This window comes from Populus euphratica, unplaced genomic scaffold (assembly GCF_000495115.2).
Source record: "Populus euphratica unplaced genomic scaffold, PopEup_1.0 scaffold65.1, whole genome shotgun sequence".
NCBI lineage: Eukaryota > Viridiplantae > Streptophyta > Magnoliopsida > Malpighiales > Salicaceae > Populus > Populus euphratica.
The window spans coordinates 620,031-644,369 of NW_011499943.1; the positions used below are offsets into that span (position 1 = coordinate 620,031).

At 33.2% G+C, this 24,339-nt stretch overlaps 3 protein-coding genes and 2 non-coding genes across 7 annotated transcripts; 4 read left to right on the plus strand and 1 right to left on the minus strand.

Moving 5' to 3' along the window:
• Window positions 1–1,332: 1,332 nt before the first annotated feature.
• On the minus strand, window positions 1,333–4,194 carry LOC105137256 (uncharacterized). 2 transcript variants are annotated; one of them, XM_011042951.1, is made up of 7 exons: window positions 3,757–4,194; window positions 3,562–3,651; window positions 3,363–3,443; window positions 3,116–3,250; window positions 2,744–2,962; window positions 2,391–2,483; window positions 1,333–1,792 (listed from the first exon to the last, which is right to left on the minus strand). In XM_011042951.1, exons 1-7 carry the CDS (start codon window positions 4,003–4,005, stop codon window positions 1,631–1,633), a joined length of 1,029 nt encoding a protein of 342 aa, XP_011041253.1. In that variant the 5' UTR covers window positions 4,006–4,194; the 3' UTR covers window positions 1,333–1,630. The 2 variants fall into 2 exon arrangements, with proteins under 2 accessions (XP_011041253.1, XP_011041252.1); XM_011042950.1 differs by having other exon boundaries at window positions 3,562–3,654.
• An 808-nt stretch (window positions 4,195–5,002) lies between these two features.
• On the plus strand, window positions 5,003–5,082 carry TRNAL-UAG (transfer RNA leucine (anticodon UAG)). Its single transcript has one exon. It is a non-coding gene; the product is annotated as a tRNA-Leu (tRNA).
• Window positions 5,083–7,886: 2,804 nt separating this feature from the next.
• TRNAL-UAG (transfer RNA leucine (anticodon UAG)) lies at window positions 7,887–7,966 on the plus strand. The gene has a single exon. It is a non-coding gene; the product is annotated as a tRNA-Leu (tRNA).
• A 1,635-nt stretch (window positions 7,967–9,601) lies between these two features.
• On the plus strand, window positions 9,602–15,569 carry LOC105137261 (uncharacterized protein At1g04910-like). The gene is made up of 10 exons (XM_011042956.1): window positions 9,602–9,977; window positions 10,163–10,231; window positions 10,317–10,404; window positions 10,667–10,743; window positions 11,714–11,802; window positions 11,916–12,099; window positions 12,671–12,852; window positions 13,643–13,745; window positions 14,027–14,358; window positions 14,446–15,569. Exons 1-10 carry the CDS (start codon window positions 9,717–9,719, stop codon window positions 14,885–14,887), a joined length of 1,827 nt encoding a protein of 608 aa, XP_011041258.1. The 5' UTR covers window positions 9,602–9,716; the 3' UTR covers window positions 14,888–15,569.
• An 866-nt stretch (window positions 15,570–16,435) lies between these two features.
• LOC105137259 (WD repeat-containing protein DWA2-like) lies at window positions 16,436–20,514 on the plus strand. Of its 2 annotated transcripts, none has more exons than XM_011042954.1 (13): window positions 16,436–16,550; window positions 16,640–16,723; window positions 16,807–16,939; window positions 17,113–17,224; window positions 17,393–17,492; window positions 17,738–17,865; window positions 18,199–18,268; window positions 18,646–18,734; window positions 18,889–18,934; window positions 19,387–19,457; window positions 19,546–19,622; window positions 19,699–19,757; window positions 20,155–20,514. In XM_011042954.1, exons 1-13 carry the CDS (start codon window positions 16,506–16,508, stop codon window positions 20,194–20,196), a joined length of 1,056 nt encoding a protein of 351 aa, XP_011041256.1. In that variant the 5' UTR covers window positions 16,436–16,505; the 3' UTR covers window positions 20,197–20,514. The 2 variants fall into 2 exon arrangements, with proteins under 2 accessions (XP_011041256.1, XP_011041257.1); XM_011042955.1 differs by having other exon boundaries at window positions 19,549–19,622.
• Window positions 20,515–24,339: the final 3,825 nt, after the last annotated feature.

Consider the following 24,339-nt stretch of genomic DNA (forward strand, 5'->3'; position numbering starts at 1 on the left):
ATGGGAAGATATGATTTGAGTTTTAAAATCTAAAATATTAAATTAAATTTTTGTGATGATTTGTTGTGTATAAATTATTTATAAATAATTTTTAAACTCGCGTTGCTTGGGTATGACAAATATATTTTATTTAAACTTACTTGAATAATAATAACAATAACAACAACAACAATCATGCTAATACTAGTAGTAATAATAATAATATTAAAAACAATAACAACAACAACAATAATGACAAACCCAAGTATTTTAGGTTTGATAACTATATCTGATCAAAGTTTAGTTGAGTTTACCAACAATCCTAGACTCGCGTACTTGAGTCTGATATCAAACATGGTTGCTAGATCAAAGGTGTTTAAATCTAGCAAACCATGCAAGACCCAATCAAATAACAAACAAAAAAAGAACAATGATATACTTTAATTATTATAAGAGAGAAAAGAAAAGAAAAATATAAACAATTGATTATTAACGACAATTCAATTATGATATGTCTATACACGCTGCTCAATGTAAAAAAGGACATAATTATACATCTAGTGATATGATGGGTGGCTAGATTTGGCCACTAGTAAATGTTTCACACGTTTTCTTAATGAGCTAGACATCGCTTACATATTAGGACGTGTTTCACATGTTCTAGTAACTTTTTAATTAAAAAATAAAAAAACATTACATGAAAAATATCAAAACAACTCTATGGTCTTTTTAATTATACAAAATATTCAAAAAAAAAAATCAAAATACCCCCCAAAAAAAAGTTTTTTTAAAATCTTTTTTAAAACTAAAAAAGTTATTTACTTGTACTTGAAAATTAAAAAAAAATCTAGATACCCTTATAAAAAAAGCAAAATAGACATTTATTCACTTATAAAAAAATAAAAATTAAAACTCCTATTACAATTAACTGTGAAAAATTTATAGTAATTTTCACAAACCCTTTAACTTTTATTATAATTAACAGATATCTCTATCCTTTAATGTCAACTATTGAGATTTATCCTTTAATGTCAACTATTGAGATTGTCTTTTTTATACTTAGTATTTATGTTTTTATTTTATTTAAATGTCAACTATTGTGAGAGATTTTGAGATTTAATATTACACATTATTTTTTAAAGTATTTTTTATTTAAAATATATCAAAATAATATTTTTATTTATTTTTTAAATTTTATTTTTAATATTAACATATTAAAAAAATTAATTTAAAACACAAAAAAACATTTCAAAAATTTGTGAAACAGTGGCTGAATCACCGCCCAAACACTCCCTTGCAGTGATTTTGAAAATATGGAGAATGATCTTATTTAACTTGCTTAAAAATGACTGCTTCTAAGAAGCGTCTTTGTGACTGTAAACCCAACTATTTTAATCATAAATCAGGACACAAATTTAACTCAAAATCTGTTTTGTAACAAATATTTGATCAGAAGATCGTCAATAAGTTCAGAATGCCATCTCCAGTGGCATGGGAAACAGTCGTGTTGTTTCAACAATTCAGTGTTGCATTGAGAGCTTGCTTCAAGATATCAACTCAACTGCAGTATCTGTCACATGATCAATCAAGTATGAAGATCACTACCCTCCTGCTTGGTTACTACAGGTCATTAGCACACCCAGGCAACTGATTAAACATTTTCTCCAGGAGGTAACTCTGCAAGCTTTGGAGGTACCCCGAGTACTCGCTCCATGTCAAAACGGACTTCAATGTTGCGAACACTGTACCCAACCACCATTAGCCAATAAAGCAGCTTGGCAAGCTCTGGTGCACTAGTCTCTGTTACAGATGTCTGCAACCAGAATTGAAGTAAAAAAATTGGCTACAGAAAATCCAACTGATTATTCAAGAAATTCAAGAACACTACATAATTGTTTACTATTATCAGCATCTTGAAAGGTTCAATACACTACTCTTGCTCAAAAGATATACAACTATGGTAGTGGATTCATAAATGATATGTTCAATTCTTGATGTCAAAGAAAACATGAACCAGGGGGGAAAAAGCAACTATCAGAGATTCAATGGGGTAAGATCTCTAAAAAGAACGGCTTTCTTGGTTCACAAAAATGAAAATAAGGCCATCCCTTTTCTTCATGGAAAACAGGAAATGTTGCAGATTGACAAGTTTTCCAATAAAAACTATTGGATGCAACTTATTAATCTCGGAGAATAACCACCTACATCACATTAACCATTTATTTTCTACATTTTGAAGGAATGCTTAACTATTCATTCCAAATTGACAAGTTCATCATGATTCATTGGATAGAATCTCGATCCACTCTACTTACTAAACAATCTTTTTTGAAAACAAAGGATGTTTTTTACTAATGTGAATCAGATTCAAGGCAGTAAATCAAGAAATCTGGTTTGGTTCTTGGGCAAACCTTCATCTGGTCGGGACCTGAAACAGCCAGAAGGCGCTTGATGAACGTGTTCATTGCAAGAACAACATCCTCTCCAGCACTACTTGTCAAATCCTGCAAAATCATAAACATGCAATTTGAAGTTAAAATCTGGAACTAGAGTCAACATTACATACAGCATAGCAATCTGAAAGTGGGAAACAAGGAGGTTGCTAGAGTATGTTCGCTATACACATCAATTCTTTGTCATTCAGATTTAAGAAGAAAATAAAATTCCAAATGAACATAGCAGAAACCTCACAGTAATTGTTAACTGCATTAACTGACAGAGGCACCCCCAGCCAAGATACAGAAAAGAGCAAGAACTGAAATACCTTGAGATTTTGGGGCTCAAGAGACTTGAGATATTCCAATAATTCATTTTGTCCATTTGCAGTTTTTCTACCAACTTGACTATTGAGTTCCTCTATTTCCGCTTCAAGTAACTCAATGTATTTTTTAGCATCAATTCTTTCAGGACCAGAAACATGATTCCACCTAATAACTTCACCAGACACATTCTTCTGTGTACCAGGTGCATAATCTGGCTCATCCTGAACAGTCACAACATCCACTTATATACTGTAAAAATAATGATAAAACAAAGATAAAGTTAAATGTGCTTTATGATGAAGATAACATAAAAGTTTAGACCCATTAAACCTCTTGCCGCTAGTTATATCTTTAGAATTGAACAGACCATTTACCTTCTTTTCTTCTTGTGCATCAGGAAGTGCAACCTGCTCCAAACTTTGTTGCAACTCCAGCCGGTGTTGTGCATTCTTGAACATATAGCCCGTCATCATAACACTATACATGAGCTGCGCAAGATTTTCAGCTACCTGAAACAAAAAAACCCAAACTAATCTTTCTCAACAACAAATTGCCTACAGTTTTCAACACTAAACCACGCATTTACAAATGAGCAAATCCACTCAAACTTAATATACTTACAGTTGTAATTGTTACAGCGAAAAACTGTGGAGGTAGCGTCCCAATCATATTAGTCACTGTCTGTCGCATCGCATCAACTACCTAAACGAAAAAATGAGAAGCGCGCTTCAGTTCATATCCATATTTCCTCCAAGTATAATGCTAGACAGAGTGAAGCAATGCTGAAATTATGGCAGAATTAACTAAAAGAAAGCAAAACCTGCGGTGGTGCTCGCTTTACAAAAAGCTCCATAAACTCAGGCTGCACATTTTTGACATATTCCAGTAGAATTTCCCTCCTGTTCTTTGGCTGCTGGTTTCAAAAAAGAAAACCCAAAATCCCAATTCAATCAATCTGTACTATAAACTAAAAGATATCACAAGAAAATTAAGTGGAAAGAGATGAAAATATTACCACACTGCCATTAGGGGGCTTGGCATCACCAGATTTATTATTAGAAGAAGAGTCATCCTTGGAAGAATCGTAAGCTTTAACTCTAAAGCCTAACCTCCCTTTATTACAGTACTTCTCCTTGTTTCTTGGAAAACTAACTGAAGAACATACTCGAGGTCGAGTCGAGACAAGAACTGTTGAACTGTTCGAAGAAGAAGAGGAAGACAATTTAGATACCAAGAAAGAGCCCTTTGCTGTCAAAGAATCCATGGCCAACTCCGTCACTCAAACTCGGTAGCTTGTTTACTTAAATGGGCTGTGCCTAACGTGTTTTTCACAGCTTTGACATTGACGGAGGGGGTGTGTAAAAGAGTGGACGAGGAGGGTTTTCTTTCTGGTGCGGGAATTCTCAGGGATGAGGGCTTGTTTTGTGGGGAGAAGGGAAGAGAGGTTGCACTCTGGAAATGTAGGATGGTTTGTAGGGGATTTGGGCGGTGGAGGATCGGATGGTTAATGTTGTTTCGAGTGTATTGTCTGTTCTGTTTTTTAGCCGTTGATTCGAGTACGATGTGACTTGGAAAGGTTGCGCGAGCAGGTGGATCAACAGATCTGGGCCCTTGTTGTGGACTAGTTAATAAAACCGAAAGCCCATAATCCCATGTTTGCTTATTTATTCCTGAGAAAACTAATGTTTATCTAATTACATTTTTAAAAAAGAGAAATTACTTATTTTTCTTATAATAGTCACACGACTTTATTTAGAAGAAATTTTATTTAAAAAAGAGAGATTTTTTATATATATAATAAAAAGTGATTTTATCCTAGCCTAGCCACAAGATCCAGCTTTATAGATCAATATAGTGACATGCTAGTTTAGGATTTAATTTAAATTTGATAAGAGAAAAAATATATTTTTTTAAACCAAAGCAGTGTTATTTTCCTTTTTAAAAAACTTAGAATCACACCATTTCATGAATTTTAAATAAATAAAAGATTGAACTCATGGGAATCAACCCATGCTCATGATGTATTTCTTAAATTCAATAATCACAACTCAAATTTTACATTCATGGTTCAGAGTATAGTTATTTTTACTTTAAATTAAAAAAATGTATTAAATTATTATAGTAATATTATATTTCTCTAGTTAGGCCTAGATAAAATCTCTACTAACACCTTGTGTCTTCCGTCTAGCCCAATAAAAGGTAACTACGATAATACCCAAATTTAGATATTATACTACTTTAGCAAATAGTTAAAAGTTGAAGACAGTTTGGCCGAGTGGTCTAAGGCGCCAGATTTAGGCTCTGGTCCGAAAGGGCGTGGGTTCAAATCCCACAGCTGTCAATTTTCCTTTTTCATATGGATCACATATTTCATTTTTTTAGCACTGTAAATCTCATTGCAGCTTGCAAGCGTGACAAGTTTCAGTTTGGGCCTTTCGATTCATTAAACAAACAAGTTCTTAGCATCTTTGACAGTCCAAAAAGCTTATGTAAACCTGCTAAGACTACAGTCGAGGAGGGAGGAGGGAGGAGGCAGGCAATCGGTTTGGTGGGTTTTCAACCCAACTAAACACTCCAAGATTCCTCAACTTGTCTCAGAAATGCTGTTGACTTAACCGGACAACCTTTTCCCTTTCTTTCACTCCAACTCACTCCCTGAATTCCATTCACTAGTTCCTTAGCCCCGCTCATACAGTTCCTTAGCTCTCTATTGTAAATCTCTCAGCCGTCGTCAACGACGGTGTTTTTTATTTTGTGGCCGTGACGCTGACGCTCCTCAGGCATTTGCTTCTTTGCAGATGGTGAAGTAGCCATGCTGGTGTTGGTTTGAAGATCCTTGACAACTTAAAACTCGGTTAGGTCCTCTCTCTCTTTCTATCTCTCCATCCTTTGTATTTCATATCACGACACTAAACAAACCGAAAAATTGTAGTGTTATTGACGAAATTTTAAATAAATTTTTACGTTAAAATATATATTAATGTTATTTTTTTATTTTTTAAAAATTATTTTTAATATTAGTATAATGATTAAAAAATATATTAATTTGAAATAAATAAAAAATATTTTAAATTATTTTTTAATTTTTGAATTATTATGATACATAAATGTTAAATTTTTAAATATGTTTTCAAATAAAAAACCACTTTAAAAAATAATTTATATCATAACTTCATATATTTAGTGTGCGCTTCACATTATAATAACTTAATAAAATATGCAAATTATATCTATTTTTTATACCCAATTTTTACTATAATTTAAAATTAAAAGTAGATTTGAATAATAAAAACAAATAACTTTAGAAAGTATAGTTGTTGGAAAAACATTTCCAACCCTCCCGTGATATAGAACCACGAAAAAGTGTCTATGTGGTAATGTAGTTGCGAGTGAGGTTCACGCGCAGCCACACATAGTAACGTTTGGTTTAAAAAAAAATACATCATATTAGTATAACTTATTAAAATTAAAAATTATGTCACAAGTTTTAAGAATCAGCATTTTACAGCTTCTCGTATGGAAGGAACCACAACATACTTCCTCCGTTGTTTAATGAATAATGGAGCTATGTTCCACAATTACACTGTTTATTAAAATGAACAATTTAGTTTGTTTACTTTTTTTTATTTATTAAAAATTAGTGTGAAAAGTTTAGTTTGTTTTTTTCTTGAAAAACCAATATAGTTAATTGATTTTATTCGCATTGTTTATATGAATATGAACAATACATTTTTTTTTAAATTATTTTAAGATGAATTAATTGTAATTTTTTTTAAAAATATATATTTTGCTCGAAAAACTAGTATTTAATATTATTTAATAACACTACATAAAATAGAATGATATTACATGATGATGTAGTATTTGTGGAATTTGATTGCAATTCCAATTATCTTCTTCCCGAGTCCGATCCAATTACAAAAAATTCAATTATTATTTTTATTTTAATTATGCTTTATTCAAAAAATTAAAATGAGATTGCTTGATGATGTAACAAAAAATTCAATTTTTATTGTTGAGCGCTTAAGAAACCATAGAAAATATAGTATTTACTGGATAAATTTCGTACGTGATAACATTGCACATAGTTTAATGAAATAATAAAAAATATTTGATATCAATATTATTTATTTCATGATGTGATAACTATAATTAAATCTACAATATTTAAATTAAAAATCATTAACATATATATATATATATATATATTAAGCATTTCATGGCCTCAATTTAAAAGGTATTTTTTTAATCAAACACGTTGAATTATTTTTTGTTTAACCACAATTTTAACTAAAAATATATTTTTTCAAATCAACTTCAACTAAAAATACTTTTTATAAAATATTTTTTTTAAAATTGCAACCATAACAGCAACTTTAATATCAAATTCACCCAAAAACTTAATGATCAAAGAATATAAAGATGAGACTAATACAAAATCGCAAAGGGACATGCATTTTGTTTTTTTTGGTTACTGTAAAGGGATTACATTGAAAACACATGTAGAGTCGAGTAACGAAATATATTTAACCCTTTATTTATTTCTTCGCATGATTTTGGAAATCTCTTGCCTTTGTCCCTTTGGATGTATGGGAACGCGGTGAAACCGCGTTCCTTCAGGCTTTAATTTTTTTTATTAAAAATTATTATTTTTTTCATATTTTAAAATTATTTTAATATATTAATTTTAAAAATAATTTTTTTAAAATAAAAAATATCATTTAGAAATATTTTTACATAAAAAATATTTTCAACAATAATTATAACCACAATTCCAAAAAATCTCTGAGATACAAACCACAACATTCCCATGTAAGAAATTCCATCTCTCTCTTTTTGTTTTTTTACCATATTCTAAAAATAATCTTTTTCTAAAGCATATAAGTTCAATATATGATTAGAATTAGTAGTCAATCTTATACCATTTCATTAAAAAAATTGATCTGTTTTTTTCTTTATTAAAATAACATTATTTTAAAATTTATTAAAAAAATAATAATTCAGATTAATTTGTGAGTCAATCCACTCAAATCATGACCGGGCTGGGTTTGAATTGATTATGGTTCGAGTTTAACAACCATATTTTCGAGTGTCTCCCCGGCTACAAAGTAATAAGAGCTAATTTAAGAAACGCATGACATTCAAGACAGTTTGGCCGAGTGGTCTAAGGCGCCAGATTTAGGCTCTGGTCCGAAAGGGCGTGGGTTCAAATCCCACAGCTGTCAGATTTATTTTAATTTCTGGGCCTAAAACCTTTGGAGGCTCGGGGCAGTCCAGGCCTAAGGGGCAAATGTACGTCCGGGTTTTGGATCAGGAAAGCTGAGGTGGCAAGCAATGCTGGTTTTCCACTTTTATACCGGCTGTATACAAATATCCTCACGAGTTTTTTTTTTTTTTAAAGCACAACAGTAAAAAAATAATAATGAAAGTAACATGATTCAAAACTTATTTAAGAATTTATCATAATTTGACGAGTCGCATGTAATATTTAAAACCCGCGAGTTACCTTCAACGCTTGCAAAAAAGCAGTGAAAAGAAAAGGAGGTGGCATCACGATGATGACAGAAATAAAAGAAGTTTCGTGATTGGAAGAGAGATGACCAACAGTGTAGCGGCGTGGGCATCAATAGTTGAAGGTAGATCCAGCTAAAACTTACCATACACGGACGGACAAGATCTGGCTTAAAGTGAATGGAGTTTAGGGTAAAACAAGATATTTTAAAATATATTTTTCTATGAATATCCAATAAATAAAGTCTGTCCTCGACAGTCTTTACTTTGTAATTGAGGCATTTTATGAAATAAAAACAATCTATATTTTATAGAATATAATTCACAATATCTTGTTTATTTTTTAAGATAGCTAGCAAAGATCTTGATTCGATGTCAAAGTAATCATTGGCTTAAGCCAGCTCAGACATGTACACTAATCACAAGATCAGAAAATGATTAGCCCTTGCCCAGTTACGTTATTACCCGAAAATAGTCCCCGGCCCATTTAATTTTTAACATATTTTTAGTCTCATTTAATGCAACTATTATATATTCATGTAGAACTTGCATAATTTCTCCTTTTCCATAAAAAAAACATCACGAATAAATTATGATCCAAGTTATAGAAGAGGCTATGTATAAAAAAATTGCTAAGCATCTTGTGTTTATTTCCATAAAAAAAAAATCATAAATTTACTAAAAATCAGTTAGTCATAAATCATGTAATAAAAGAGTTTATATATATATATAAACAAACGGCCTATGCTTCTTCATGCAATTTTTTGGTTAATCACATGATGCAAGGTGAATATCTTAGCAAATTTAATAACTTTTATATTAAAAAAATCACACAAGTTTCACGTAACTTTTTAAATAATAATGTTCATTCAAGCTATGCAAAGAATACAATTTAGGGCTCTAATCAAGAAAAACAAAAGATGGTCACAGGACTTGTCTGGAAATATCTCTTTTTTCTTTGCTTGATATTTCTTGGATAACGTTTGATTATTGTTTTATGATATAAAAAAAACAAAAATAATTACCCTGTATATTTCTTATTTCTCCTCATGCTTTAATTCATGCTTTGTAGGGTTAAACTTTTTATAAAATTTTCAATTAAATAAATTTATTTTTATGTTTTCATTTATTTGTTATTTCTTACGTTACATTTAACTAGTATCATGGGAGAAAGAAATAAAGACAACAACAATAAAAATATATTTAGTTGAAAAAATAAAACAATTTTTTATCAATAAATTCGTTTCTAAACCAATTTCTATACCTTCAAAAAAAAAAAAACTTATATTTTCATGTTTTATATCTCAAAACACCACCAAACACAGCCTTAGACGACGCTGCCCTTCCATCAAATTCGTTCTCTCCTGACACCGAACGACACATCATGCAAAGCAGTCAATCCTTCCTGCCCCTAACTCCCTATCCAATAAAAAACTAATTTCCTGTTATAAACTCTCTCAGGAAATGCTGGAGCCTTGGCTAAACAGATCCACTTTTGCCTTTCCTTTCCTTTTCTCTCTCTACACGCCATTCTCTCAGAGAGGGAATAAAATCACCACCGTCAAAATGGCATCTCACCGGCGGCGCAACCACTACTATAAACGTTTCCGGTCTGTTCTGCCTTTAATATCCGCTGTTTCCGGAGTTCTTCTCATTCTCTTTGGTCTTCTCACATTTCTCGCCCCTGCACCGATTGATACTAACAATCCCCATCATAAGAACTTGGTATTGTATCGTACCGTACACTGCATTCATCTCTACGCACTGCACCGATTGATACTAACAATCCCCATAAGAACTTGGTATTGTATCGTACCGTGCGCTGCATTCATCTCTACGTATGCGTACACGTATTAATATACGATTCTGAACTTTTCTCACTTGTTTCTCTGTTTTTCTTTTGTACTCAGTTGTACACTGCAAATGATATCGTTGAAGATACGATTGGAAAGCCTGGAGAATCTGTTCTTCACATACCGGTTAGGGTTTTATATATATATATATATAAGTGGATTTTAATTGGATTTTTCTTTTTGCTTAATTAGATTTTGTTTTGAGTATTAGAAAAAAGGGAGGAAGGATCGTGATGTTTGGAGCTCGAGAAACTCGAAATATTTCTATGGATGCAGTAATGCTAGCAACAAGTTTCCAAGTAAGCTTATCTTCTCAAATTTCTAGAATCTTTTGGTCGTTCCTTAATCAGAGAGAGTTCTTTCCCGGTCCCTTTAAATATTTGTGCTTGTAATCATAAAAAGCAGTTTAAGTTACTAGAATTGGATGAGTTGTTGCTTCATTTGAGGGTTTTGTGATCGATTTGTTTTTTCTTATTTAAAATTTGTAAAACGTGGCTTCTTTTAGGAGTTTTGTTTTTGTTTTTAATTTTTTGAATATGAGTTTTTTGGATCATGTTGCAGATGCTGATGCGATTACACATCCCAATCGGTACTTGCTGATTGCTACCAGTGGAGGCTTAAATCAGCAAAGGACTGGGGTAAGTTGATTGTTTTGAGATTTTTGCTCCTCTGTTCCAAGGGTTCATTTTATGGTTTGATCATGTAACTGAGCTTCCTTGAATGTTTGCAGCCTTTTTCTTGGTTACCGGGTATATGATGCTGTAATCCCCACTGGTTTTAATGTTATGCCTCCCACCATTTTATTTGAGGCGCATGCTGGTTTATTTCATTGATTTAGTATTTGTTGGACCTCTTGAGAAAAAAGAGAAGCAAAATGGTGGACTCATAGAGGGGAGTCTTGCAATTATACAAACAAATCCCAACACAAGATAGGAGTACATGTGATTTAAAACCTACAAAATTAGAGCATTCTGTCACTCATGGGTATGCTAGACTAACAATGCACTCCTTTTTGTCTACACCTTAATCACTCATGAGTGCACTACACTAAATGTACATTCACTTGAGGCTGTGTTTTGCACCAAGTATGCTAGATCCTCTTGTAGCAGTTGTCTCTGAGTTACCAACTTTGAATGCATAGGGTGTTTTTAGAAGGTTAGCAACAGATGGAACCAAAAAATGTGGCAGAATACAGTAAAATCCCAGAGGAAAAAAAAGACTCGAGGGATGTGAGAGATTGGGAGAGTTGTAGAGGGAGATCAGTGAACTTTAAATAACAGTAAAATCCCAGAGGAAAAAAAAGACCCGAGGGATGTGAGAGATTGGGAGAGTGATCAGTGAACTTTAAACAGTGGCTATTACTAGATTGACATTCCTTGAAAGGCGTCTTTACAAATATGTTTGTGTATGTTCATGTATTAACATAGCATTAGGGAAACAGTCTGATTTGCTTAGTCTCTGTAAGGTATTTATTTTCATTTACACTAACTGCAATATCAGGATTGAGTGATGCTCTTACATGGATGTTTATTTTCTCAACTGACTTGCAGGTCATGTTTTGATTAATATTTTCTGTTAGCATTGATGTTTCACCAAACATGTTTGCAGATTACAGATGCTGTTGTTGCTGCTCGTATTTTGAATGCTACTCTTGTTGTTCCAAAACTAGACCAGAAGTCTTTTTGGAAAGATTCAAGGTTCGTTATTGAATGAGCATAACTGAAACCTTTAATTGGGATCTTCTTGCAATGATCAGTAGAGACTTGTGTTGTGATATAAGATAACTGTTATTTTATTTTCTCTAATGCAGTGATTTTTCAGAGATTTTTGATGTTGATTGGTATATTTCCTCTCTGGCAAATGATGTCAAAATCATTAAATCTCTCCCAAGAAGGAGAGGGAAAACTTGGATTCCGCATAATATGCGTGTTCCAAGGAAGTGTAGTGAGAGATGTTATCTAAATCGTGTATTACCTGTTCTTTTAAAAAGGCATGTAAGTTCTCTCGTTTCTCTGCAACCTTCTGATTGATTGCCCTGTTCTTTTAAAAAGGCATGTAAGTTCGCTCGTTTCTCTGCAACCTTCTTTTTGTATAGTATGATATCTAGCCATGCAAAATTAAGTTGGGAGAGTTCTGTTTGTTTCCTTATATCTCTGGTCTTGCAACCATGCTGATAGTTTGCCAAATTAGTCATGTTTAATCGGTAATAACATCCTAATTGCTGACCTTTAGATCCGATAGGTTCAGGATAAAAATTGTCTGTTAGGTCATATGAATCATTAACCAAGTTAGGGGGACGTGCTCATGTGGTGACTTGAATTGTGTGGACATTGTAGAGGAAATTCAATAGCACAACATCTGACAAACTTTTCTTTGATCAAACTGTGAAGGCAATAATTTTGTTTGTTTTAAGTAGTATACTTGTGAGACTCCTTATGGATCTATAATGTTTTTGGTGCAATGTTGATTAGGATATGTACCTTTATTTAATGCACTTTCTTTCTGTGTTGTATTTTCTGCTTATTTTAAGAATGACTTGACTTCCTGGACTTAATTTTGTGACAGGCAATTCAGCTCACAAAGTTTGATTATAGACTCGCAAATAAGTTGGATACACAATTGCAAAAGTTGAGATGTAGAGTCAATTACCATGCTTTAAAGTTTACAGATCCTATTCTTCGAATGGGTGAGAAATTGGTCCATCGAATGCGGATGAAAAGCAAGCATTTCATTGCCTTGCACCTGAGGTAGTCTAATTCATTTTCTGATAAAACTGGCTATATTTCTTTTTAGAAAAATACTAAACCTGCTATTTGAAGTGTTTCCCCTACTGCCCTGATCAGTGGAGCCAATTGACCCTCTTATAAGATCCACGTGGGCCCCACTAATCTGATCAATGGTGATGGATGGGAAACTATCTTAATTTTACAGTTTAGTATCAGTCTTCTGGTTGTTACTATATTATTTAATTGAAGCATGCATGTCCATTTAATACGAGAATATTAACTTGTTTCTTTATATTTCCTGGATTTATTGATTAAACCTGTAGCATGCATATTTTGAGCTCATAGTTGAAGCTATTCAGCTTAATTCACACTGTCACACCCTTGCTTGATAGGGTATACAGATGTAGCATGCATATTTTGAGCTCATAGTTTAAGCTATTCAGCTTAAGCTCCTAATCAAGTCATTCACACCGTCACACCCTTGCTTGATAGGGGATACATATTGCTTTGTGAGACTTAAATACATAAAAGCGTGTCTAACTTGTTTACTCTTGTTAAATAGTAAATAAGAACATGACTGTTTCAGAGCATTGATTACATTTTAATGATTGGGTGATTGGCCTAAGGTCAAGTGTGTTGTTGACCGTGCCACGGAAATTCAGTTTCTGGATTGGAGGTTATGCATGCATAATGGGAAGCCTATTTTCATTGGATTTTCAATTTCCAATCGATGACTTCTAAATTCAGGAAGCATAATTTAAGGACAAGCATGATAAGTTTTTCTGAAGCAGCCAAATGTTTCTTGCTATAGGTTTGAACCTGATATGCTGGCATTCTCTGGATGCTATTATGGTGGAGGTGACAAGGAAAGGAAGGAACTTGGTGCAATAAGGAAGAGGTGGAAAACTTTACATGTAGGGCTCAAGTGATGTTCTCTTCTGTGATCTATTTATTAAAAAAATCATCTTCTTAAGCTTCAGAATATTGACAGCATGAAGCTCAGTTGTAATAGAAGTTATTTATTTCTGAAGCATTTTGAAATTCTTCTAAGACTGTCACTATAAGGAGCACAAAATTTGATTTAGTGCTGAATCTGAATCCAAGTGATTTTCACTTCCCTGTGAATTCATTTGGCTTCCATCATGCATGTTTGTACTCCAGATCTGGAGCATCTAATGTGCTTATACATTTGCAGGCAAGTAACCCTGATAAGGAAAGGAGGCATGGAAAGTGCCCGCTAACTCCAAAAGAAGTTGGCCTTATGTTGAGAGCACTGGGTTATGGAAGTGATGTTCATATTTATGTGGCATCTGGAGAAGTGTATGATGGGGAAGATACATTGGCACCCTTAAAAGCACTCTTCCCCAACTTCTATACTAAAGAGACTTTAGCTAGCAAGGAGGAGCTGGAACCATTTTCTTCATTTTCTTCAAGAATGGCTGCACTTGACTTCATTGTTTGCGATGAAAGTGATGTGTTTGTTACCAACAACAATGGTAATATGGCTAAAATATTAGCTGGACGAAGGTAGTTAACCTTTCCTTCTCTTTTCTATATTCTTTTTTGACTTTTTCTGTGTCAATGGGGACTAATTTAGATGTTCTTAAATTGCAGGAGATATTTTGGACACAAACCTACCATTCGTCCAAATGCTAAAAAATTGTATAGATTGTTCTTGAACCAAACTACCATGTCATGGGAAGCATTTGCCTCTAAAATGCGTACTTTCCAGAGGGGCTTCATGGGGGAGCCAAAAGAAGTGAGGCCAGGCAGGGGAGAGTTTCATGAGAACCCACACACCTGCATTTGTGAAGATTCTGAAGCCAAGGCAAAGAAAAACTCAGGACCTAGAAAATATGGGAAGGGGTATGACGCACTGGGAGATGATATACCAAGTGACTATCAGAATGTTGATGATGAGCCAGAATTGCCTGATCCTGATGATGATGGAGACCAAGATGATCCTCAAGAGACAGGTCAGTTCAATGAAACCGGTATGGATTATGATGAATTGACCAATGAAGAACCTGAGTTGGAAGAAATTCTTTCAGACTAGACAGAGCTACCTTGGGTTCTCCACCATGCTTAACAATTATTCTGTTGAGTGTTTGAAGATCATGCTGCCTATACCCGACCTGCTGTATATAAAACTTCCAGGATAGAGCCCCCCACAATGCCCTGATATCAAGATACGACACAGCTTTTTTATTGAGTTATTTATGACTGAGGTGTTGTGAGCATCATATCCGGAAGTTGTGATCCTTGAGTTGCACATTGGATCTTTCATGAGTCTTTAGAGTTCAGCCTCTATGCAGTGAAATTCAGGAAATGGGTCTGAAGACAGAGTTGGAGTTGAGTCTTTTAAGTCTGAAGTTTTGCTAGATTGATGGTTAACGCCCCACTGATTGTTCAACAGTTGATGAGAGATTGTAAACTAGTCCTCTTCCCGAGGGGGAAACAAAAAAAAGGAAAAAAAAAATTGTTTGTCACAGTCGAAGAACTTTATTCCATCTCTTTCTGCCCCTTTGGTAACTTTTCTTCAAGGCCGGCCATTTTAGTGTTTTACAAGTGAGATCACTGAACGCCAAGCTGATAGGTCACGCCCATGTACATTGCTTAGGGTTTTTTTTTTCTTTTGCCTTACATATTTTCTTTGGACTGCAGTCACTGCTGGTGGTTGGAGAGTGTTGTAAAAACTAGAAATATTGAAGATTTTGTTAGTTAAGTTAATTGATGAAGTTGCTTGCCATCTGGGAAACCGCTAGAAACATCCTAGCTGCTCTCTACTGATGTTTCCGTTTGAAGGGGATACAAAGTCACACATGTACACAACTCTGATCTTGGATGCTGATTCTTCCCAGGTCATCGAATGCATGACCAAGATGTCTTCAGTCACAATATCATCGAATTCGTTCTTCCTCTTCTAAATATTCTCTGACTTGTCTCTATCGTTGGGGGCTAAAGTCCCACAGCTCTACCTTAGTCACAGTATTAGAAGAGGAAGAATAGTCCATTGGAGTGCATGCTGCCTTCAGTTCCTGCTATTTAGATCATTAACCAAACCCGTAGTTGATAGTTTCCACATATGGAGAGAGGGCAGATTGGATTATATTTTCATGGAGTTTTAATTTCTCCCTCACAAGTCATAAAAACATGTGGCCGTAAGTGATAACTCTAGCTATAAAATCTAATTTGGTTTGGTGCATCAAACCCGGTGATTTGTCAATCCAAAACCATATTTACTTTAAATTAATATTTTTTTAATTGAAAGCACTGTTTTTTTATTTTTATTAAAAAAATCATACCATGGGTTGACTTGTCGAGAGGCTACTTTAAATTACGTTAACGGGGAAAATAGTAATTTTAAAAGCTTGAAATTTGAACCTTTTATTACTTTTATATGAATTTTTTTTCGACTTTTAATATGAATTGAAGAGCAAGGATACCTTGTGATTTGGAGCGAGCAAGCTAGCCTCTCTCACCTTCATTTGGGCTTTTCTAATCGAAACATCACAAATGGGCCTTGAATCATCAAGATTCCAATAGTTTCTTCTTAATGGGCCAGCATTAACATTGAGAGAAAAAATAAAAGAAAAACTAACAGATTCCATACAATACCCTTGCTTCGATCTTGGCTTCATCATCTTCAAGTAAAGTGAGAAGAAAAAAAAAAAATGCAAGGAGGATCATCGGGCATTGGCTATGGACTCAAATATCAGGTCAAAATTACAAACCCTAATTCCTTCTCTTCCATAAAATCTGTTCAATTTTAACCCTAGTTTTGCTCCATAAATTCAATGTCCTCCAGGCAAGGTGCATATCAGATGTGCAAGCAGACACGGATCACACCAGCTTCATCACTGGAACTCTCAGTCTCAGAGAAGAAAACGAGGTCAAATCTCTTGTGCGCTACATTTTGATTGTTTTGTTGACTATTTTATTGGATCTAATGAGTGAAATTGTAATGTGGAATAGGTGCATTTGCTTAGGTTATCTTCAGGTGGAACTGAATTGATATGTGAAGGGTTGTTTTCGCATCCTAATGAGATCTGGGATCTCTCTTCTTGTCCTTTTGATCAACGCATTTTCTCCACTGTTTTCTCTACTGGTAAATCACTCGCTGCGATCTGCTTGGATTTGTTTGATTATGGAATTCGTAATCAGTAATTTGTTTATCATGCGATAACAATCCGGCACCGGGCGCCTTAAATCTTGCAATTAGAGAATTAGTATGTGAGCTGAATTAGAGTGGTTGACGGGATTCTGTCTTTGTGATTGAAGGTGAGTCATTTGGAGCCGCGGTGTGGCAGATTCCTGAGTTATATGGCCAATTAAATTCTCCGCAATTGGAAAGGATTGCGTCTCTTGATGGACATGTTGGGAAGGTTAATTGGTGAGTTTGTAGTGTTAATTTATCTATCTCTTGTTTGTTTGATTTTGTGTGTGTGTGTGTGTGTGTATTTTATGGTGACGAATTTTTGTGTTTTGTTCATAAATTGTGGATATTTGGATCCTTACATGGTTGCCTTTGTCTTTCTTGCCATATGTGGGTACCCAACAGCATTCTCTGGTGGCCATCTGGAAGAAATGATAAGTTGATAAGCATTGATGACGAAAATCTTTTCTTATGGAGTTTAGATTGTTCGAGAAAAGCAGCCCAGGTAGAAGTTATACTGTATATCTAGCATAGTTATGTTTCTGGTGTTTGTGTTTATGATGATATAGATAGTCGCACAATCATTTCCATGTAAAAATGATGGAAATTGGTGTTTTGGAAGATACAATTTTGTCATTGTATGGTGACTGTGGATAAGATAAACTAGTAAAGTGGAAATGTGCAAATCTGTTACAATTCACTCTTGATTTCTTATACTGATCCTTATTCATATATTACTGAAAAATCCAGGTGCAATCGAAGGAGTCAGCAGGTATGCTTCATTACTTATCTGGTGGAGCCTGGGATCCACATGATGTGAATGCTGTTGCAGCAACTTGTGAATCCTCTGTCCAGTTTTGGGATTTACGGACAATGAAGTATGATAGTTCTGCACATCTTTTCCCATTTCTTTTAAAAATCCATTCATTATAACTAGCATTCCAAGTCTTGAGCTGGAGAGTTTACCTCGTTAACTTTTATTAGACTTAAACACAAATGAATAAGTTCTAAGATTTTTTTTTATTTGAATAATAGGTTGTTGCCTTCTAGTTTAGCTTTGTGCACAGATCTCTACATTGGTTGTTGAGAATCTGACTTCTTCTTTTTTACAAAATTTTAAATGGTTTTTCTGGAACTGCAAAATGGATGGTGTCTTGCCATTAGACGATGCATTTCGATCATGGTTAACAATTTGATTTATGTGTTTACAGGAAAACAAGCTCTATTGAGTGTGGCCATGTGCGCGACGTCGACTATGACACCAGGAAGATGCATATACTGGTAAGTGTTACCTTGTAACTCTGTTTACCTCTAGAAGTGCATCACTGCTTCAATATATAATCATGTGTCTGTAGTAATAAGGAAATATGCTTTTTGGAGTGGTTGAGGGCGTCAAAAGTGTAAACACTATTTCATTGTCCTTTTGAGATTTGTTTAAATGTGGAGAAAACTACCAAGGAGGGCATCAGGGAAAGGACCTGATTGAAATTAGCTTCAAATGCAAAGAATACTGTTCTGTTACAAAGATCCTTAACTTTCTCGTGACACTTCATGAACTTCAATATCTGTCAAAATATTCTTGTTGAATAATGCTGTTCTTTGGCTATGATACTGCTGACTATGGAGATCTATTGGCATTAATGAATTAATCATTACAGGTTACTGCAGAGGATGAATCTGGGATACACATATGGGATCTTAGAATGCCAAAGGTTCCTATAAATGAGCTTCGTGGACATTCACATTGGTAATCCATTTCTTCCATGTCACAGTTCTGATGAGCTATTCTGGTCATCTTATTGCATGTGCATCATATGTTCTTATTTAATCAAGTTTGATGTTTTGTATTTGCTCCTCCTCCAGTGTAATAAGATTCTTTCACTGTTTCCAAATTTTGGCAGGACATGCGCTGTCACATGTAACCCTGAATATGAAGGACTGATTCTGGTCTCTCTCTCTCTCTCTCTCTCATCCCCCCTGCCTTCCACACACGAGCGCATACACTTGCACCATCTTTTTTTTCCATAATGTCTTCTGCCATAGATTAATCACTAAAGAGCACCGTTTGTCTAAAATGTCAAAATACAATTGAGTTCATAGGTGGAAAGTTAAGCAACCTTTTCTGTGTCATGTTTTTATTTCTGGGAAGAATGTGCTTTCTCAAAGGGACATTGCTTATGGCATATGGCGAGTATAAAGCACTGGTCACAATTATCACTGTTTCTTGGCCGTTATGTATCTTCTATTATATGCCTTATGAATAAGGCAGTGGGAGAAATATCATTCCATTTGAAGTCATTCATTGTCTGGATGACTGTTACTTTTAACAAAACAAATTACCATTTCTTCTATCTATGTTATTTATTAGCATTTTCCTGATCAGAGGTGAGTTCTTGCAGAGTGGTGGTACAGACTCGACTGTCAATTTTTGGTTCGCTTCTACAAGCAGTGATGAGTTCACATCTGGAAGGTCATTTTCTTATTTGTTTACCAGATGTCTTACTTGACATTTTCACTCTTCTTGGTCCTGATAATCTCATCAATGTGGTTGTATTTAGTAGTGTGGTTGCGTCACCAACTCAGAAACTCGATCCGTTGCTGTACTCATTCAATGACTATGAAGACAGTGTCTATGGTAACAAATGAAGCCATATGTTATCTTTAAACTGTAAATTTTAAACTCTTAACTGACCAGTAACCTGTGATAATAGGGCTTGCTTGGAGTTCTCGGGAACCTTGGATTTTTGCATCTTTATCCTATGATGGGAGGGTAAGGTCACTAATTATTTACCATAGCAAGAAACATTAGGAAGTGTCACTCATTTTATTCGGAGAAAAGAATTTTAGCACTGATGCATAGCCTCTTATTGCAAAAGCCATGCACCTTCCATCTTCCTGGCCAAGGCTGCCAAGTTAATTATTGGTTTGAGTACTACACAACGTTACTTGTATTACTATTAGAAGCTTCAATTTGAATTGCATTTGCAGAGTCCATGTTCTCTTGCTAAGGGTGTAATAAACCAAACCCACTAATACAAAAGTTAGATGGCGTGGTGTAATAAACCAAACCCACTAATACAACACTTTGAAAGTTAGATGGCATGGAGAAACTCATTCAGACATTTGTTCACAGTCTAATCATTAAAATTGCTTGTCATGTCTTGCAGGTGGTTGTAGAATCAGTAAAGCCTTATCTCCCCAGAACATGAATTCATCACGGATTTCCCCACGTTAAACCATCTTGTGGCGGTTTCCACTAACACAGCAGTGCAAATTCTAATGGGTGGCTGTCAAGAATCTGTTCTAGCGCAACATTGAAGTCTTCTCATCATGTCGGTGCTCAGTGATGCATGTTGTGCTGTTAAGATGCGGAAGAGCTTCATTCGACGCTCTATCTTACCATGCATGTATGTATACAAACTCTGCAAAAGGAACAAATTTATATTCAATGGAATCCACGAGGACACGATTTGCCAAATTTCAACTGTATGGTCATCTTAAATCTATAAATCTATCATTTGAGATCAGGAGTTCTTCAATGGATTAGAAGAATAAAACTAACACTCCGATAATCTTTTGCATAATGATTTTTTGGGAAGAATCTTAGCCGTTGAATTCGAGGAACCAGTCTTTAGGGACCAAGATTTATGGATAGGTATTCTGGATATAGCTGGTTCATAGTGGGGTTTCTTCCTCCTCCTCCTCCTCCTTATCGACATTGGTCATCTCGTTGAGTTTTCCACATTGGACGGAGATGGGGCCTCTTCTTGAGGAGGGGTGAGGTGGCTGTGGTCCTTTTTGTGCTGACGAATGTAAACCTGAAAAAACGGAGACGAAAACGAACATATGGTTGTCATTGATCCTCTGTTCTCTCTCCCGCGACTATACCAAATAGAGTTCTCTTTACTTGCTGCCTCAGAGACCTTTCTGAACATGTTGTCCTTTGAAGTGACATGAAGCTTATCCAGAACACAATTGGTACGAGTCAGCATTAAAAACGTTTGGTTTCCTCGTCCATCGGCAAAGCTCCAAGTTTTCCACACTGTGTCATGTCATGTTGACAAGTGGCGGTCTCACTCACCATAAGCATCTCCTGCCACTTATTTCATGACACGCAAGGTGCCTAGCTTTCAGCCCTTATCCACTATCAAAATTTCACGGCGAGCCATGTCACCATGCCACTGTGTGGTGAGAATGCAAGAAAATGTCAAAGAAAACGAAAAAAAAAAAGTGTTTGCTTTATGAAGTGGCAATTCTAATTTTATTTGGATAAGATGTGTCGTTATTCATTTTTTTTATTTTTGTACATATTTAAAAAGGAATACAAAAAAATAGAAAAGTCTAAAACTAGGTCTTTTCAACAAATTTAGTTGTTTTCGTTACTTTTATTTATTTTTTTATGTTGAAAAACAAAGAAAATCATTAGAAATACAAAAATATTGAAAAAATAAGAAAACACAAAAATAAAAAACATAACTAGGGTTGAAATTGTACTAGTAATTAAGTATTGCATGCAAAAATAAAGTTTGAGAATTTTCTTATCATAATTGAGATTTGGATTGAAGAGAAAATTGAGAAAAATAGCTTAATTTGATTTAATTGCGCTAAATTTGAAAGAAATATGAATTTCAATAATGAAAAATTAATTTGTAAGAAATAGCCGGATAATAAATTAATTAAGGGTTTAATTGAAATAAAAAATTAATACTGAAAATTAGTTAGTTAAAATTGTAAAAGTTTTTTAAATAAGTGATGAATTTGCAATAATTGGTTAAATCTCATGGTCTAAATTTATTTAATTATGGATGTAGTTGGAAAAAAAAAGAATTAGGGGAAAATTCATATGAAATTGCATAAATTTAAAAATCAATTAATAAATTAAAAGAGATTGTGTTGGAAAGATCAGCAAGATTGAAAATCCTAATAGAATGAAATTCAAAATAAAATGAGTCTAAAATGAAAATGAGGGAATATTCCAAGGACCAATTAACTTTTTTATATAACTTTGTTTCAGTCCTTTTTGTTTCATTAAAATCAACTTATTCCAATCCAATTAAGTCCAAATGAGTTAAATTAATTTGATTCAACCCATTCGTTCATATTTTTAGTCCAATTGTTTTCAATTTAGTTCCATTTTAGTCCAATTATTTTGTCCAATTATATCCAAAATCCATTCAAATCAAGCAATCCATCAATTAATTTTAGATCTTTCAATCAAGCAATGTCAAATTAATTTCTTCGAAGTCCGTTATATAAGAATGAAAATTTTTAAGCATATTTCAGAAAATTAATTACATTAAATGGGCCAAAGCCCATTCTCACTTTTACCAATCTCATTGGTTTCGTACCCATTTTAGAAGTGGCTTAGATGACAAGTTTTTGTTTTAAGAGGACGAAGTCACAACCTTGTGAAAGATACATCTTTTTTTAGAGGATCAAGTGTCGCTTTTGTATATATATATATATATAACTAAAATAACAAGTCTGATTTTAAAATAACCTGCGTTAAAATTTGTTTTTTTACTAGTAACCAAAACAACAAGACTTTTATTTTTAGGTATTGATGCTAAATTTCTCTAAAAAAAAATCAAAAATAAAAGAAATTTTATTTTAAAATAATTATAATAATTAATGATAATAAAAAATCTATATTTAAGAGAAAACACATGGTAAATATAACATTTTACAAGAAAAAATATGATAAAAATGATATTATTTTTTATTTAGATATAACTGATTTAATGTCTAAATCTCTGAAATCATGTTTAATTTATAAAAAGATTCATAGTTACTTCTCATTATTAGATAACAACTTCTAATTTTTCTCGATATATCTTTTCCTTTTCAATGTTAGGAGTCCTCGACCAACATCTGTCAAGGTGCGATAAAGTGGATAAATATTTTCTCTCATTGAGTGAAAATAAAAAATAATCATCAACAAAGACTTCATAAAAATAATATCTAGATTTCTCCTAGGTTTGTTCATGACTTCATGTTGTAGACTATAGTCATTCTGTGGGTTGTGGCTGTGAATATATCTTATTTTGCTAGTGAGATGCTTAAAGCTTAAAGCCAAAGTTTATTTTTTTAAAAAATAGCCAAGTAATATAATTTTTTTATATAATAATATAACACAATTTAATACATGTAATACGTGACATTTTGAAGTTATTATCAATAAAAACACCATATTTTAAATAAATTAATAAATAAATTATCACAATAAAAATATATATTAGATGTATATCAAAACTCTAATTATAAAATTATCTGTATTGTTGAAAATATCATAGATCAATATCTCTAGATTTTTTTTTTCTTTCCCCTCCAAAAAAAATCTTCTTACTGTGTACGGTACAATGTCTTCACCGCGGAGAAGAACGAGGCAAAAATTATTGAAAGATTATCTCGTCACAAAATCAAAAGGACTAATGAAATACAATTTTCAGTTTTTTTTTACTCTGTTCATCTATTGATGATAAAGATTTGAATAATGGAGTTTTTGAATTTTTATCAAATAAGCTTTTGTCTCCGTGTTTACACTGTGTCTTGTATCCATCTCCAGGTTGGTCAAACCTCAATCAAAATCCCCGGAGTAAGCTTTGCCGTTTCTCAATATAATGATTTATTATTGAATTTATCCTTTTGTTTTCTTTTTCTTCGAGATTTATGATTATTGGCTTGTCCCTTCGGCTATTTAGTACCTACTTGTTCAGAATATAGGCTGCGGTGAATACTTTTATAATACTATATTTTATCAGTTTTTTTTTAAATAAATACAAGGATAAAAAATAAAATTCGTAACTCATATAAAATAATAAAAATATTTCCTCATGATATTTTTTTTATTTAAAGTACAACCCCCAAAGTAACTAAAACCATACCTTCTAAATCACTATAAAATTTATTTATCTAAAATATAGTATAAAAAATAAATAATAAAATATCACTAGTTACTATTGAAATACTATAAAATTTCGAGTTGAGGAGTTAATTTAAATTATAATTTTAAAAAATTAAAAATGTGTTGATTTGATAAAAAATATATTTTAAAATAAAATATATTATTCTTCTAAGAACTCATTTGAAATGTACTAATTTTTTTTAAATTTTTTTAAAAGCATTTTTATTTTGAAAGATTATTAAATTATTATTTTTTATATTTTTTAAGTAATAATGTTAAAAATTTAAACAAACTATTTAAATATATTTTTAAATAAAAAAATACTGAATATCATCCACAACATTAATAATGGATCTCTGAATCAACCAATTATTGAGTTAATTTAAAACTATAATTTGTACAAAGAAAGAAGAAAGAAGCGTGGGGGCTGAAGAAGAGACAGGTGTAA